We start from the raw sequence: 14774 nt of genomic DNA on the forward strand, positions 1-14774 counted from the left end.
TCAAACATCTGTCAGTAACAATGGCACTTCTTGTAATATGGACATGGGGCCATTAGAGTGGGATCATGCATTTGCATCAGTAATAAATCTTGTCATGTCAGTGTGCAGTGTCACTATTGGCCCGAGGCCTGCTTGGACTCCTGACTTAGAAATAAGTGATCACAATCATCACACGCGTCATTGGCAGTGTGATTTTAAAGACAAGAAGAAATGCTGTGAAATAGAAATGTAAGTAATATTCTAGTTGCACAATCCACTTCTACAGGAGCAACAAATTATGTTTCCTGAATGAAAAAGGTGTTATACTTAACAGGCAACAACTGTTTCACTTCTTTATTCTAAAATATAGCAGTTGTGTTACGCTTGGGGAGTGAAACTTTCATACCCCACGTACCCAGATCTATAACTATCACTGGGTTTAAAAGAGTCCCATTTCAAAAGGCAGAAGAAGCAGACCCAGAGTGGTGAAATTCAACTTCACATTAATAATGACCATGGCCCCTGGTTGTGGGGTTTTTTTTGTTTTTTTTCACTCTTAATTTTGCCCAGAACCTAGGCTTCCTGCTTTCCAAGAACAGTGTCTAAGCCTGGAAGTCTACTTTCCCTGGAAACAAAGAATTTGCTTCCTTTGTTTATTTCACTTGAAGAAACATGACCACTTATGCCATGTTTGCTAATCATATTTCAAAGAATAATAGAGGTGCTAATTCTGTACAGAAAGTATTCATTTTTCTCAATCAGTTTTAGCAAAGATATTACTTTAAAATGTTGCTGACTTTTATTTTTATGAAATGAATATGTTTTTGGGGTGTCTAAGTACTGTATTATTTTCACTAACTGGAGGACTCACAATCCAGACAGAAGATTAGCCAAACACTTTTGGGACCGAACCCCCTGAGAACTTTATGGAGTTATTCCAACCCAACATTTTTAAGCAGTATATTTGTGAACATAATTTCTTTCATTGAATAGAAACAGGAAAGAAATACAAGGTTGTAAATAGGGGCAAACACAGATTTTTACTATGAGCAATTGAACAAATGTTTGGAAACATACTTGTTTCTCTCCAATTATCCCATCTGTTAGAGACGTGTATATTTAGATTAATTTTTTAGAAAGCAAATGTTAAAGTTGTTCTAAATTCTTGAAGCTCTTAAAACATTCTGTACTCTCCCAATCCTTTCTTACCTGTAAAATATCTTTTTGTAATAATGATTTGAAAAATGGCATTATTCCATTTATTTCATTGAATATGACAATTCCATTCAGTTACTAGTAGAAGCTACTGAAATTTGTTTCTGAATTATTTCTGTGGGGACCCCATTTTAATACATCCTCAAGTATCCATTTTTTGGGTTGATGGGTATTTTTATTGTTTCTTGCCTAACTTAAAGTTATTGTGGTATCTTAAAAGCCAAATAAGATGCATTCTTAATTTAGAAGTTCAAATTTAAATATATGAATATAGTAAATATGTTGTCAGAAAGAGTTACTGAGACCTTTTAATTACAGCAGTGACTGCTAATACTACTCCTTTTCTCTCAGCATAAGTATCCACTTGAACTGATGTTTACAGACAAATTATAGATTTTGTGGAGAATCTTTCTTTAAAAATGCACTAGCGCTTCCAAATATTTATTCCTTCCATAGTCTATAGATTATTTGATTATCACCGTAGATTTCTCTTTAAACTTATTCACATAGGTGACTGATTACAAAATCTCAGGGTGAAATATTCTCATTATCAATATGCCTTTATAGGAAAGTGCCTATGCTCAGCATTTGTTATTGTTACATAGCAGTTGGAATTTTTTTGTTAGTTTAACTGAGGATATCAATTCAAAATTTTAAGAATCTAATGCCTTCCAGTGCCAGAACCGATCTGTTAGGGAGTGCCAAGTGGTCTCTATGTATTAAGTTTTTCACAGTATGTGCTGGACAAATAAAAGTGAGCAACAGAGCAATCTAGATTTGCCCAAGTTAGTATATTCTACAAGAATGACAAGTACTACAGTAGCAACTTGCCAGACTCAGAAGCCATGGATAACCTGGAAACAATGGGCTACCTGGCACTGTCTGCTGATCATGGATCAGCTAATGTACTCAGCACAAGACGGACTCCATGACTGAGAGGAGGCCATGGAAGACATGGCACACATCTTCAACTTCAATCTTCTAGTGCAAAGAGAAATCAAGGAAATGTAGATGTCTGTGATACTTTATAGCAGTGTGTGTCAATATAGAGCAAAGCTGTTCTCAAAACTGGAAGAATAGAAATGGTGACACACCATGCCATAATTACTTTCAAGGACTTATAAGAGCTGAACATTTAACTGATATCTCCGGCTGCTTCAAGAAAAAATGTTATGGTAAAAAATTATCACTGATCAGGAAGAGATCTGACTGCATGGAAAGGTTTTCAGAAGTCAGCAGTATTCTCCCTAAGATTTACGTATGCAGTGTTTGGTTGGTTGGTTACATTTATACCCAAAAAAAAAAAAAAAAAAAAAGGTAGATATATTTGAGAGCAATATTAGATCTTGTGTCTGGTAACCAGTGCTGTTCTGGTGGATTTCTGAAAGGCCCAACAAACAGGGGTACACAGGGAACATGTACAAGCTGCAGGGCTTTGGAATTCCTTTCTGTCTCTTCGTTAGTACTATTTCTCCAACATTATGGACCCATTTCACATTTATCCATCAGCCAGTGACACTGGATATTTCACAGAATGTTCCTGTTCCTTGAATTGCCTGTGAGGAAAATTCTACTCCCTCTCTGCCTGCTGCATTTCTCACCCAGAAAATTCAAAATGCATTTGGATAGTGTCTGTGAAAGGTTTTAACTGCCCTGCTAAACCTTTGAGTGCTGCTTTTAAAAACTATCCATTATGTGGAGGAGGCTGCTCACAATAGCCTGGGAACATAAGACCTGAGCCTGCTTCAGCAGCTGGCTCTCCTTCCTGGCACAGCAGCAGGCTGTCACCGCGCTGCCGGCGGAGCGCAGCTCACAGCCACCTCATCCCTCTGTGCTGGGGCACTCAGGACCCCACTGAAAAAAACCAGGGTTTTACTAGGAGATGCTGATTAATCAAAAATGAACTCTTTCATGGGAAAACATCTTGTCTGACAAATTTCCAAGGAAACAGAGAAAAATTTGCACTGAAAGTATCCTTCTTTTCTGTCTGATTACTGATAAATGGTAGGTGACAGAATTCCTAAGGCTTGCTTCTTCAAGGATCTCCCTCTGCTAGGACTGCTGGCTAGCCAGCAGCACAGAGGGCTGTGCTCCTGACATAAATCTTGTTAATATTATGACAGTATTCATTTTAATAATCAACTTCAACCATGGGAAATTACAAAAACTTTGACTTTTCAACATGAAAGAAAAGATTTTTCAACAGAAAAGGAATTCTAGTTTATGCTTGTCTTTGCTCAGTAGGGAGCTAACCTTTTCATACTTCTTAATCTCTATCAAAGTCCCGTGATACTGTTGCATCACTTCTCTTTTCCCTTGAGACTAATGATTAAGTAGGTTAGTCAAAACTTGCTCTGTGTATTAAAGGCATGCTTCTCAAATTCTTCTAACTTCTCAAATAATGCTTTCCAGTTAGAATGTGGATTCCACAAATTTATTGAAGTTGACTGTCAGTTTACTATGCTATCCTTTCAGCTGATTTTTGTCCTCAGAGTATGTAGTTAAAGGTTATACATATGATATCTGATATAAAAATCAACTGTTTCCACCATTCTGGGATCACATACAACCATGTAAAGAAAAATGAAACCTAATTGAAGGACTGGTCAAAAGTATGACTCTAAGTTATACAGTATTCTGATACTGTTCATTTTAAGAAAAGACAACTACACATACATATTTCAGCAGGAAAAATGTACCTTTTGTTAATATACATGTTATAATTTTCAGTAGCTAAGCAGCAAATTAATATTGAATTTAATTTTTCTTGTAAACTGAAAAGAGAATAGAAAGAATCAAATTAATCACCCAACAGTATTTTTTCACCTTCTATTTATGTTTAATTTTCAAATGTAATGCTGCCGTTCATGTACCATGTGCTGCAGCGTACTAGAAACAGGGGAGAAATAAAACCTGAAGAACTTAATGAAAATGACAAAGCCTAGATTCCTTCTTTCTAGAGAAGGGAACTGCTCATACGTAGGTGCAACTATTATGGGAAATGGATATTGCTTGGTTTCTCTTCACCTTGTAGTTGTCATGTATGCTAGGCATAAAAACAAGAAGGATGGAGAGCTTTTGTTACATGTTTCTCTGTAGAGAAAATTTACTTGACACATTTTTTGCCACACATTTTCTCCCAAGGTGATATCTCTGGGAAAATATTCTTGTTTCTTATAGGATATCTTTCAAAAATACACTGGCTGTGGATAGAATACCACTCTTAAATATTTCTTTTGGTGTTTGTGCAAACTCCTAAAGCATCATTCTTTGTTTTAGATAGGATTCTGTGCCATACTTCTTCTTAGTATTAGTACCAATAGCGGTGTTAGCTCAGTTTTGTTGTCATGGTTCATTTTATGCTTGTAATGCACTGTGCTTTGCACTGACATTGAAAATAACACTTCAGTAGTATATAGTGTAGAACTAACTGTAACACTGGTGGTATTCTTTATACTGACTACTAAATTTCTTTATCCCACTGGAAAATAGCTTTCTTTGACTTTTATTTAAAGGTAATTTCTCTACTGGAAGTACCAGGGCAATATACCTTAAGTAAGCAGTCCTTTTTCACCTCTAACTCCCTTAATTTTTCTTATCTGTATGGGATGCACCATTCAGATGAGCCTTTTTAATGATTGCAGGTTTGTTTGCGAAATAGATTTTGGCAAATCCCAAATATTAACATGGAACTTGTAGTGGTCTTTGAGTCTGAAAGACAGATTGGAAAGCAAGTGGTTAAAATATTTTGAGGAGGTGATACATGACCCAATGAATCTGGAAAGCCGCTGAAGTGATGTTTGTTGGTATTTGTCAGATACCACATGGAATTTGTGATTTAACTGTTTGTTGGCTATTTCTGTGTTGGAGAAGTTCCCACCTCCCTCTGATGTCTGTCATGCTGCACAACTTTTGAGATCCGTTCTTTTCCTCCAGCACTCCCAGCTATAACTATGCACCAAACATGGATAAGCACTGGATTATGCAGTACACGGGGCCCATGCTGCCAATCCACATGGAGTTTACCAATGTCTTGCAGCGCAAAAGACTTCAGACCCTGATGTCAGTTGATGACTCTATGGAAAGAGTGAGTGCAAGAAACTGCTGTGAATACAATCTTGTTAGCTGGTAACAAAATTTAATTAATTAATTATTTCTTTACCTTCACCAACCACATTCTGGGGAAAGTCACTGTATTATGAGGAATTACTTCACCTTTTCCCAGTGGAATTGAATTCTGGTTCTCTGCAACATGAGGCCAAGCTCCTGGCTTTCTTCTTTCAATTGCTGGGTCAAAAAAATAGGGTGCTTTTTTAAAGGGAAATGTCACTGGGCCTAGTATAAAGCCCGGCATTAACAGAAGATGCATCACCTGTGTGTACACATGGATAGACACAGGTGCACACGTGACAACTTCTATTAATTTCACATACTCCATTCACAGTTTGTCCTTCAGTTGAAATCTGGGAACTGGCAAATCACAGCAACTCAGGTGTCAGTCTACAAGTGTTTGCAGAAGTTAGGCAATGCAGTGCACTGCTAATTATAGGTAACATGATACATGAACTATTAGGTTTACTTTGTATGACTTTTTGTTCCAAAATCAAGCACCATGACCAAAGATCTTCCCCTAGAGAGATTTCTTTAAACTTTAATAAAAATTTACAGCTTTTTCCCAAGCCCACAACTGTAAGGAATGGGAAAATTGTAGACTAGCACAGTAAATCAAATCTTAGTACCTTTTCCCCTACAGCCGTAGCAGACTTTTTTCACAAGCTGTGTTTGAGTACACAATGAATTTTGGACACATTAAGGCAACTACCCCATCATTACCATATTTTTTCTGTTCTAATTTTCTGGAGCTGCTTAATTGTCCCCTCTGTCAAGTGTGAAATTGAACTGGTACGTTGATTTTTTCACAGCACAGTAAAGGCAAGATGTACAAATGCCAGTCCCCAGAATCTGTGTCAGCTATGTCATTGGTGCCCTGTTTGGTCCTGTGTATTTAAGTGTTATAAATTATGGTTATACACAATTCTACACAAAACATGCTTTTCTACACTTAACTCGGAGTTCTTTCTGTTCTGGGTTGCAGTTACACCAAATGCTTGCAGAGATGGGAGAACTGGAGAACACCTACATTATTTACACTGCTGACCATGGATACCATATTGGGCAGTTCGGACTGGTCAAGGGGAAGTCAATGCCGTATGACTTTGATATTCGAGTTCCTTTCTTTATTCGCGGTCCAAGTGTGGAGCCGGGATCAGTGTACGTTCCCTTATGTCTCTAGCACAGCTGTTGAGCCTAATGTAAAATGTTTCTGAGACTATGTAATTATCACTCTGTCTAGTTTCATTTCATAAAGGATGCCCTATTATTGCAGAGCAATGAGTCTCATAAACAGGCAGTTTTTCACTTTGCATATAATGAATAAGTTATAACGCAGATGAGAAAACTGTAATGCATAGTCCTGTAGGGTTTTGCTTTTAAAAACCCTGTAGGGTTTTGCTGTGCTCATCTTTACTGTTCACTCTGTCATTTAGCATCATGCCCTCACTGTCAATGAGATAAGAACAGTGTTGCTGCTGCACTTCCTTGTTTAATTGTGCTTAACTTTTTCTTTGTGATGTCAGTCTGCAGTACTGGCCTATCGTTCTGAGTTGTAGACTTCAAAGCAGGTTTTCTAAACTTAGCACTTCTGTAGAGCTTTACATCTTCAAAGCCCTGATAAGCATTAATTATCATTCTATTTCCGAGAGAATGTGAAGACTTACGCATTGAACACATGGCAACTATGACCTTTCCTGTTGATTTGCAGTGTGCCTCAGATAGTTCTGAATATTGATCTTGCTCCAACAATTCTGGATATAGCAGGCCTTGACACACCTCCAGATATGGATGGCAAATCTGTCCTAAAACTTCTGGACTTGGAGAGACCAGGAAACAGGTGGGTCCCATGATCCTTTTTAAGCCAGTTCAGGAGCAAACACCTTAGTAAATCAACAGTTGAGTGGAAAAACAGATTCTGTGAAAATGAGTTGTGTCATGGCAACGACCACAGCTTTTCCATTTCAAGAGTCTCTTAAGTAGTAGATCTATAAAATTGCAAGTATATATAAGTGGAGAGTTGTTTTTTTTTTTCAAAAATAATTTGTTAACACTTACAGTGGTGTACTTCAGTGCCAGCAATAAATGTCATTATTTTACTTTCAGGTTTCGAACAAACAAGAAGACCAAAATTTGGCGTGACACATTTCTAGTGGAAAGAGGGTAATTATTAGGGGTGAGAGAGCTTTGGGAGAGCCTGCCTGCTGGGAACACTCCCTTTTACATGCTTTCCTTTCTGCTTCCTCCTCTTCCTTTTTATGGTCAGAGAAGCAGTAAATTTTGCAAACAAACTGACAGGCATGACTTTTTTCCTAGTTTCCCACCACTGCCTTTGCAATCTACTGTGCTCTCAAATCCCTTTCTCTGAAAAAATTTGAAAGCATGCTTTTCTGGTGATTCTCCTAGCCTCTTTTCCTAACACTGTGCTTGTGCCCACTTTTGTCATTATCCAAATCACTTTCTTCCCAAATCTCAGTTTCAAATCCAGCTGTGAAGAATCCTCTTATTGCCTGATTTTGTGTTTTCCATAATGTGTTAGAAGCATTCTTCATTTTTGTTCTAGCTAAGACTTACATGTAATTGAGATTCGTTACTATAATTGCTCCTCTCTTTGCTGATAACTCCTTATACCCTCTTACCTTGCCAGTTGTTGCTGTGAAAATTTTCTCTGGGTAAAAATTTTACAGCAATTTCTTTTTGGTACTTTATGACTTTACAGATTATGAAAACCTTGTCTGATGTATTACAAAACAGTGCATGAAAGACACATCATAATATGTAAGATACAGCCGAGCTTGTTCTGAGTATAAAAGTCCTGTTGTGTCTTCAGCTGTGTTTTCCAGCCAAGAAAGTATTGCTTCAAAGAGTTTTGCTTTTTGTAAAAACCTACATTTATGTATGAATGGAGCTGAACTGTACCAGTTAAACATATTTTAGCAGCACTTTTTTATCTTCTGGCAATTTTCAGCCAGTCACCTGAGGCTTTTTTTTCAGTATGTGACCTACATCGAAAGTCAGTAACAGAAATGTGGGGATTTTTTTCCCTGAGAAGGCATTAAACCTTCAAATAGCTTCACTGTTCAAGTTGCATTCATCCTTAGGGCTTAGAACAATGTATCTAAAACATCCACTTTATTTTTTTAATAAGCAAATTTCTACGCAAGAAGGAGGAGCCCAACAAAAACACTCAGCAGTCTAATCAACTACCAAAGTATGAGAGAGTAAAAGAATTATGTCAACAAGCAAGATATCAGACAGCCTGTGAACAACCAGGACAGGTAAGCCACAAGTAACTGCAGTTTTCTAGGTGGCACAGGGAAATACACATTTTTCACTATGATTCAAAAGCCACATTTGAAGAATGTGCCTTTTGGAAGGTAACTAAAAGATCACTGTTGTTAATATCTTCAGAGCAAAAGAAAACCAGACAAATTTCTCTAAGCAGTGGTCAAATTCAAGGTGTTGAAGACCTGGCCCTTCATTTGCTGTCTTAGTACAGATCTTATCATAAAACTCCCATGCTCAAACATAACATGAAATGACTACTTTTAATTTGATCATGTGCATTGATAAATATGCAAGAAAGTGCAGTGGTAATTGTTAATAAGGGAGAGAATAGTTTTGAGTTGTGAAAGCTTGTACTCACTGGGTTCGTTCAGAATTACCAAAGCAAGCTGGTTAGACCTAAGGTTACCCATGAATTCATTTGCTGGGATGAACAATTGAACAGCAGACTTAGTAATCGTCATCCTTTAATATTTTGAAACACTTTAAACAGAGGGGTCCCTTTGCCCAGAAACACTCCTTACTTCAGGTCACTGTAAGGATTCAGGCAGCGATACCCATACTCAAGCATTACTTTTTCTTCTTGCAGCCTTAGTGATTTCAGTAAAACACCTGAGTCTGATACAAAGGTCTAATTGCCTGCTCATAAAACCAGAAATTACTGCACCCCTGACTACTATGCTTACACCTGCATCTCTGCAGTGCATGCACAGGAAGAGAGCTAAATTAAGAAAAGTGATTCGAGCTCCAAATTCTCGTCAATCTATCCTGAATTAATGCAGTTCCTTAATGTATGATTACATAGGATTGATTTACTGGAGAGATGTGTGAGCTATACCCTTCTCATTGACACCACCTCCAACCACGCTGGGGCACATGCTGGGGGCCCCAGGCAGTGGCTTGTGCCTGCCTTGCCGTCCTTGCCGTCCATCCCCGTCCGCACACACCTCCCCGGAGAAGTGTGAGGTGATTTCTCCCAGGCAGGCGCTCGTGCTTTGCCCTCAGATGTTTGCTCAGAGCACTGCAGGCAGCCGTGGGGCTGGCGCTGGGATCTCGGCCGCTCTCTGCAGCGAGGGCACAAAGCCCTCTCTGTGCCGGGCCCCGCTCCGTGCCACCCATGGCGCCGGGCCCCGGGCAGGCCGCGCTCTGCACGGCCATGCCGAGAGCTCGCCTGGAGAAATGCTCCGTCCCTACCTTGCCCCTTCGCCTCCTGCCGAGTGTAGGGTTACAGTAATTCTCGGTTAATCACAGATTGGACTGGATTAATGTTTCGGCTGTCACATCCTTGGTCGGGTCCTCTGTCACGGCTCTTACCTCACACATGCTCCTTAAATGCAGCCACTTTGGAAGGGATATACACAATATCGCGGTCTCACCCAAGGGCAAAGTTTTCAGGAGTTCAAGCACTGCCATTGTAAACAGAGATTAAATCTGAAAATCTAAATGCTTTGTAAAAACTAAAGGAGATCAATGAAGTAATTTAGACTGTTAGATGCTGTTTCATTTTAAAGCAACAAAATATTTTCTTTGCAATTATTCCTTATATTTATTACCTCTTATGCCAAAATCCAGGTTTGGAATAACTACTTTTCCGCATATGACTAGAAAAGGTTAAGTGTCCTGAGCAGACACCACACCTGAGTCAGCAGGAAACCCTGCTCACGGGCCTGCTCCCAGCCCAGGGCAGTAGGCCCATCCCATATTGGTGAATCCACTTTGATCCAAGGGTGAAGGAAGAAGGGCAGCAAGGACGCTACAAGAGCAATCATGTTTGATGGTGGGTCTCCCACCTACAAACTCTTATTGAGGTCTTTTCAATATGAAGATATGTTGGCTGCACAGAGCCCAGCAGCCATCCCTCACAGATGGATGAAGGACAGGGCTGAACTGACCTCTTTGAGACAGATTTTCAGACACAGCCATTGGTGTGTACACATTATTTTCTTCAAAAAATAGACCAAGGCTGTCCCTGATAATTCCAACACCCTAAAGGCTTCCTGCAGGGGTGCTGAAGTTAAACATGCCCATGGAAAATTTCTGTTGGGCAGAGCATTGTGAGGGGGGGAGCATCCTCTGGGCTCATTCAGCCCGTGGGGCACAGACCCATTCCTCCCACTCCATTTGCCCTCATGCAACCCTGGGAAACAAGGCCAGTTTCTCTCTCAAGGACAGACTACCTGTGGTGCTCACAGGAAAGCCAGCATAGAATAGGTAAAGTGTGAATTTAAAGACCAACACTGGACTAATAGGAACTTCAGTGAGGCATTGCAACGTGAAATAACTACCTGCAGGATTTTTTCCATGTAGAGAAGTTCTTCAAATGAAAAAAGTTAGGAGGTCAAATAAATGTTCCTTAGTCCAAACATGTTCCAATGTGCATTTCTGAGCCATCATAGTTTAATGTGAGGTTCCTGCAGCAGATTTGCTGTAGTCATTTTGCACCTCTTAGAAAAGAGAAAATATTGCTGTGCATGAATTAACTTTGTTTTGTCTTTTGAGATTTGTATAGTTGATTTCAATTACATAGGTGCATATATAGAAATAAAATCTTCATTTAAATTATGGTTGTTTATAATACTTCCTACGTTTACTCTAATCAGTTGCAGTTAACATCAGTTAAATTAAAATTACTTTCACAGAATGAGTGATTGCTGACACATTCTAAAACAGTGAAATTACTGGTCTGTGGGAAGATGCTGCTAAATGTCTGAAACTAAGAATAAGCATGTGGGGAATTAATGCACCATTAAAAGCTTGCTCTTAATTTAAATTTACTCTAGTCAATACGTAGTTTATTTGAAAATGAGAACACAAGGAAGCTGAAAAAGAAAAAAAATATTTTTTCCTGTATTAAAATGGGGTGTAATCCTGAGATCTGCTAGTTCCAAAATCTCCAAGGCTGTGGTACTCAGGATAATACTTGCTTCAGCTTATTTTCTCGTTAAAAGAAAGGAAAATTAAGGTACATAGCATATTAATTTTTTAACCAAATGTTTCAAATTCTTAATTTTTTATGCCCAATGTGTATCTGAAAATAGATAAACCTAAAAAATGGTGGGGGGGAGGGTTGAAGAGAAAATACTAAATATTTGTAAAATATAAATATAAATACATTCACTGTAAGTTTTAAATGTATTTAAATTTTCTAGCACCATTGACGTGTTGCATCACTTGGATTGTACGTCACATTGTAGATCACTGTCCCCTTGTTTTTTTTGCATAATCCCCTTTATGGGTGGACAGTTTCCAAGCACTCACCCACCTCCTTGAGAACATCTCAGAAGTGAGATGTGCATGGGATGTGCTCATTCCTGAGCTGTGTTCCAGCAGTCATTGACACGGGTGAGCAGTGAGCCCATGCCAAGGAGAGGAGCTCCTGCTGAGCTGCACTAGCAGGAGCACTGCTAACAGGTCGTGGGAAGTGAGCGCTCGCCTCTCCCTGGTGCCTGTGGGCTGCACCTGGAATGCTGTATCCGGGTTGGGATCTCCATGAGCAGCGGGACTTTGGTGCGCTGGAGCAAGTCCAGGGGAGGACCCCAGAGATGGGGTGGAGGTACTGAGAAGGGGCAGAGGTTTGTTTAGCCAGGGGAAGAGAAGGCAAAGGAAGAAGCTAATTGTTTCCTTTGATTAACCGATGGCTAATTAGAGAGAAGACAGACCCAGGTATGTCTTGAAGGTGCAAAAGGGCTATCAGTAAGAGACAAGTTGCAGTAAGGGAAATTCTAAAGAGGTGCATGGAAAAAAGTGTTACCATAAATATAATTAAGAACTGGAGCCTAAAGAGGCTGTGGAAAGTCCACTCCAGGATACATCCAAACCTAATAATGTTGCTGCTTTGAGGAGGAGGTTGAACTAAATAACCTCCAGATGTTCCTTCAGTACGTGCTCTTAATTTTTTGCTTGCTTAGTACCTGGCCTTGAGGATTTCATGTTTTCTTCTTCCTCCTCAACTTTGGAACTTGGGAAGCGCTGTTAATTTTATGAACTTGTAAGCGATTTATATCATACCTGCCCATGTCATATTTGGTATAGACCAGATTTCAGCCGCTGCCCTGCCCCAGCTGTTGATCTGCACTCATCCAAAGCACAGACAGTGCCATCACATCAGCCAGATTCACTCTCCTGTAAAAGGGAGCAGGAGCTGGTGGGCTCCCTGCTCAGCTTGGGGCTTGTAGAAGGGTAGACATTTCCTTTGTATTCCCTCCATGTCTCCACATGAAAGAATGCTCAAGAAACTAAGATGGGAACAGGAGGTTTATTTCATAGTTCCTATGCCAAATTTGTCACCAGTTTACATGGTGTAATTACTGAGGTCACCTGATTGAGCCCAGTTGGTTTAGCAGTGGATACTGATGGGTTTTAACACTTAAATGGTTTGCAGGGTATTTTTATATTTCATTGATATATATTTACCCTCTCAGTAATAAGCTGCACAGAAATACTGATTCATCTGCAGTGTTCATCTGCAGCATTCATCTGCAGCATAACCCTGCTTTTGTTTTAAAATGGGAAACAGTTGGTGTCAACTTGTAATAAAGTTTTGTTAATTTTCCAACAGAGCAGAAAAAATAACATGTGAACAAATGTTTCTCTGGATTAATACAACCCTTATCATGACACAAATCTCTTCTCAGCTTTCCACTGAAATAACCTGAGACAAGAATATATGTTAGTTCAGGAGGTTTAGAGGCAAGCTGCTCTTAAATCCTCCAGCAGGTTATTTTTCTTGAACTCATTCCATCTTCTCACTCATGAAATTCTTCTGGATACTTAGCAAATATCAAATAAAACCATGTTAACTGTGTTTTCATTTATACTTTTTCTTTCTCTCTTCCCTTACCTAAACGTGTAATTAAGGAGTTGAGTTAATTCATAAGTATTTATTCTTTTTCTTTCCAGTCGGAGTCATAGGAATTTTCCTAAGGCATAATTTTGACTTCTGGGACCTAACACTCTTTCCCAGATCACAGTTACCTTATGAGGTTGGTGACTGATAGGCTGGATGTCTCCAGTGTACTGCTCAATCCATTATTTATAATCAGTATCAAATCCATAGCCAAATATATGTTTTCAACCTCTTAGAAAAATTGTACAAACCACAATCTTTTTTTTTAATTTTCCCAATAGGATAAAAAAAAAAAAATAACCACCCCCCCAAAAAGAGGACCGTGAAGCACTGTGTTTAAAATTTCAGCTCTTAGATTGGATGACTCAGCAGTGAAACCCAGACATGGGTCTGTTTATTTTATGGGCATACATCTTCCTACCATCTGCTCGACACTACCTGCCAGTTTGTGAACAGCAAAGGTCTGAGACTTGCAAAGATCCATGGCCTTCTGCCAGCTCCAATGAACACTGACAGTGGGCAGAGCAGGAAAATGCATCGTGCTGCCCGTGTCGGTGTGACACGCACACACATGAACTCACACTGTGCTAGACAGGTATAAGGTTATAGCTGCACCTTCCCTGTGCTCTCTTTTCATGCATCTCAGCTTTGGAGATGCATAATATCCAGTTTCCTCCTGAGGAACTGTATCCCAAAACTACCATGAGGAAATAATGTTTCATTTGGAGAAAATGCCTGAAGACTGTACAGTGAGATTTTAGTTAGATTAGGCCTCAGTGTATTTTACAGTGATCTGAGGTTTTATGGGTAGTCACTGGAGACGTGTTGCTGAATCCAAACATCAGCTTTGTGGTAAATGTGCAAGATTCTTCTGGCTCTGATCCAAAAAGCATGTTTTGTAGCCTGTGCTTCTATTTCTCACATATTTTTCACCTTCTAAAAACCTAGCATAAGAATTTAATTTTATTATTGATATTCATATTTATCAAATTATCATATCAGCATTCCGTCGAAAGAATATCTATTTGCCATACTGAAAGAACACTCGCCATCAATCAGCTCACAGATAATATTGTAAAGGAAATTAGAATGGGGCTTATTAGGTGTAGTCTGGTTTGGCTCGAGTATCTATGTTCTCATAAAACAAATATCACAGACCATACATTTGTATAGGTCAGCTTTATGACCAGCTGCAGAGTATGAATAAAAACACATACATTGGTAAGAGCTGGCCAGAAGTGTCAGATGGCTGGCCAGCCACTGACAGCCAGACCCTGAGCACCCACTAAACCAAACTAAAATTATGCTATGGCATATTAACATCACTCATGGATTCTCC

General features: G+C 39.3%; 1 protein-coding gene across 8 annotated transcripts in view; it reads left to right on the top strand.

Annotated features, from left to right (window-relative positions):
• The window catches only part of SULF1 (sulfatase 1), a 183113-nt gene that overhangs the window by 146158 nt on the left and 22181 nt on the right, over window positions 1–14774 (top strand). For all 8 annotated transcript variants that reach the window (XM_041412919.1, XM_041412921.1, XM_041412917.1 and 5 more), the window contains 5 exons: window positions 5131–5281; window positions 6290–6465; window positions 7016–7144; window positions 7411–7467; window positions 8453–8582. In XM_041412919.1, the coding sequence (XP_041268853.1) occupies window positions 5131–5281; window positions 6290–6465; window positions 7016–7144; window positions 7411–7467; window positions 8453–8582 (643 nt within the window). The remainder of the gene's footprint in view (window positions 1–5130; window positions 5282–6289; window positions 6466–7015; window positions 7145–7410; window positions 7468–8452; window positions 8583–14774) is intronic.

Source organism: Onychostruthus taczanowskii, unplaced genomic scaffold (assembly GCF_017590055.1).
Source record: "Onychostruthus taczanowskii isolate IOZ18803 unplaced genomic scaffold, ASM1759005v1 scaffold4, whole genome shotgun sequence".
NCBI classification, from domain to species: domain Eukaryota; kingdom Metazoa; phylum Chordata; class Aves; order Passeriformes; family Passeridae; genus Onychostruthus; species Onychostruthus taczanowskii.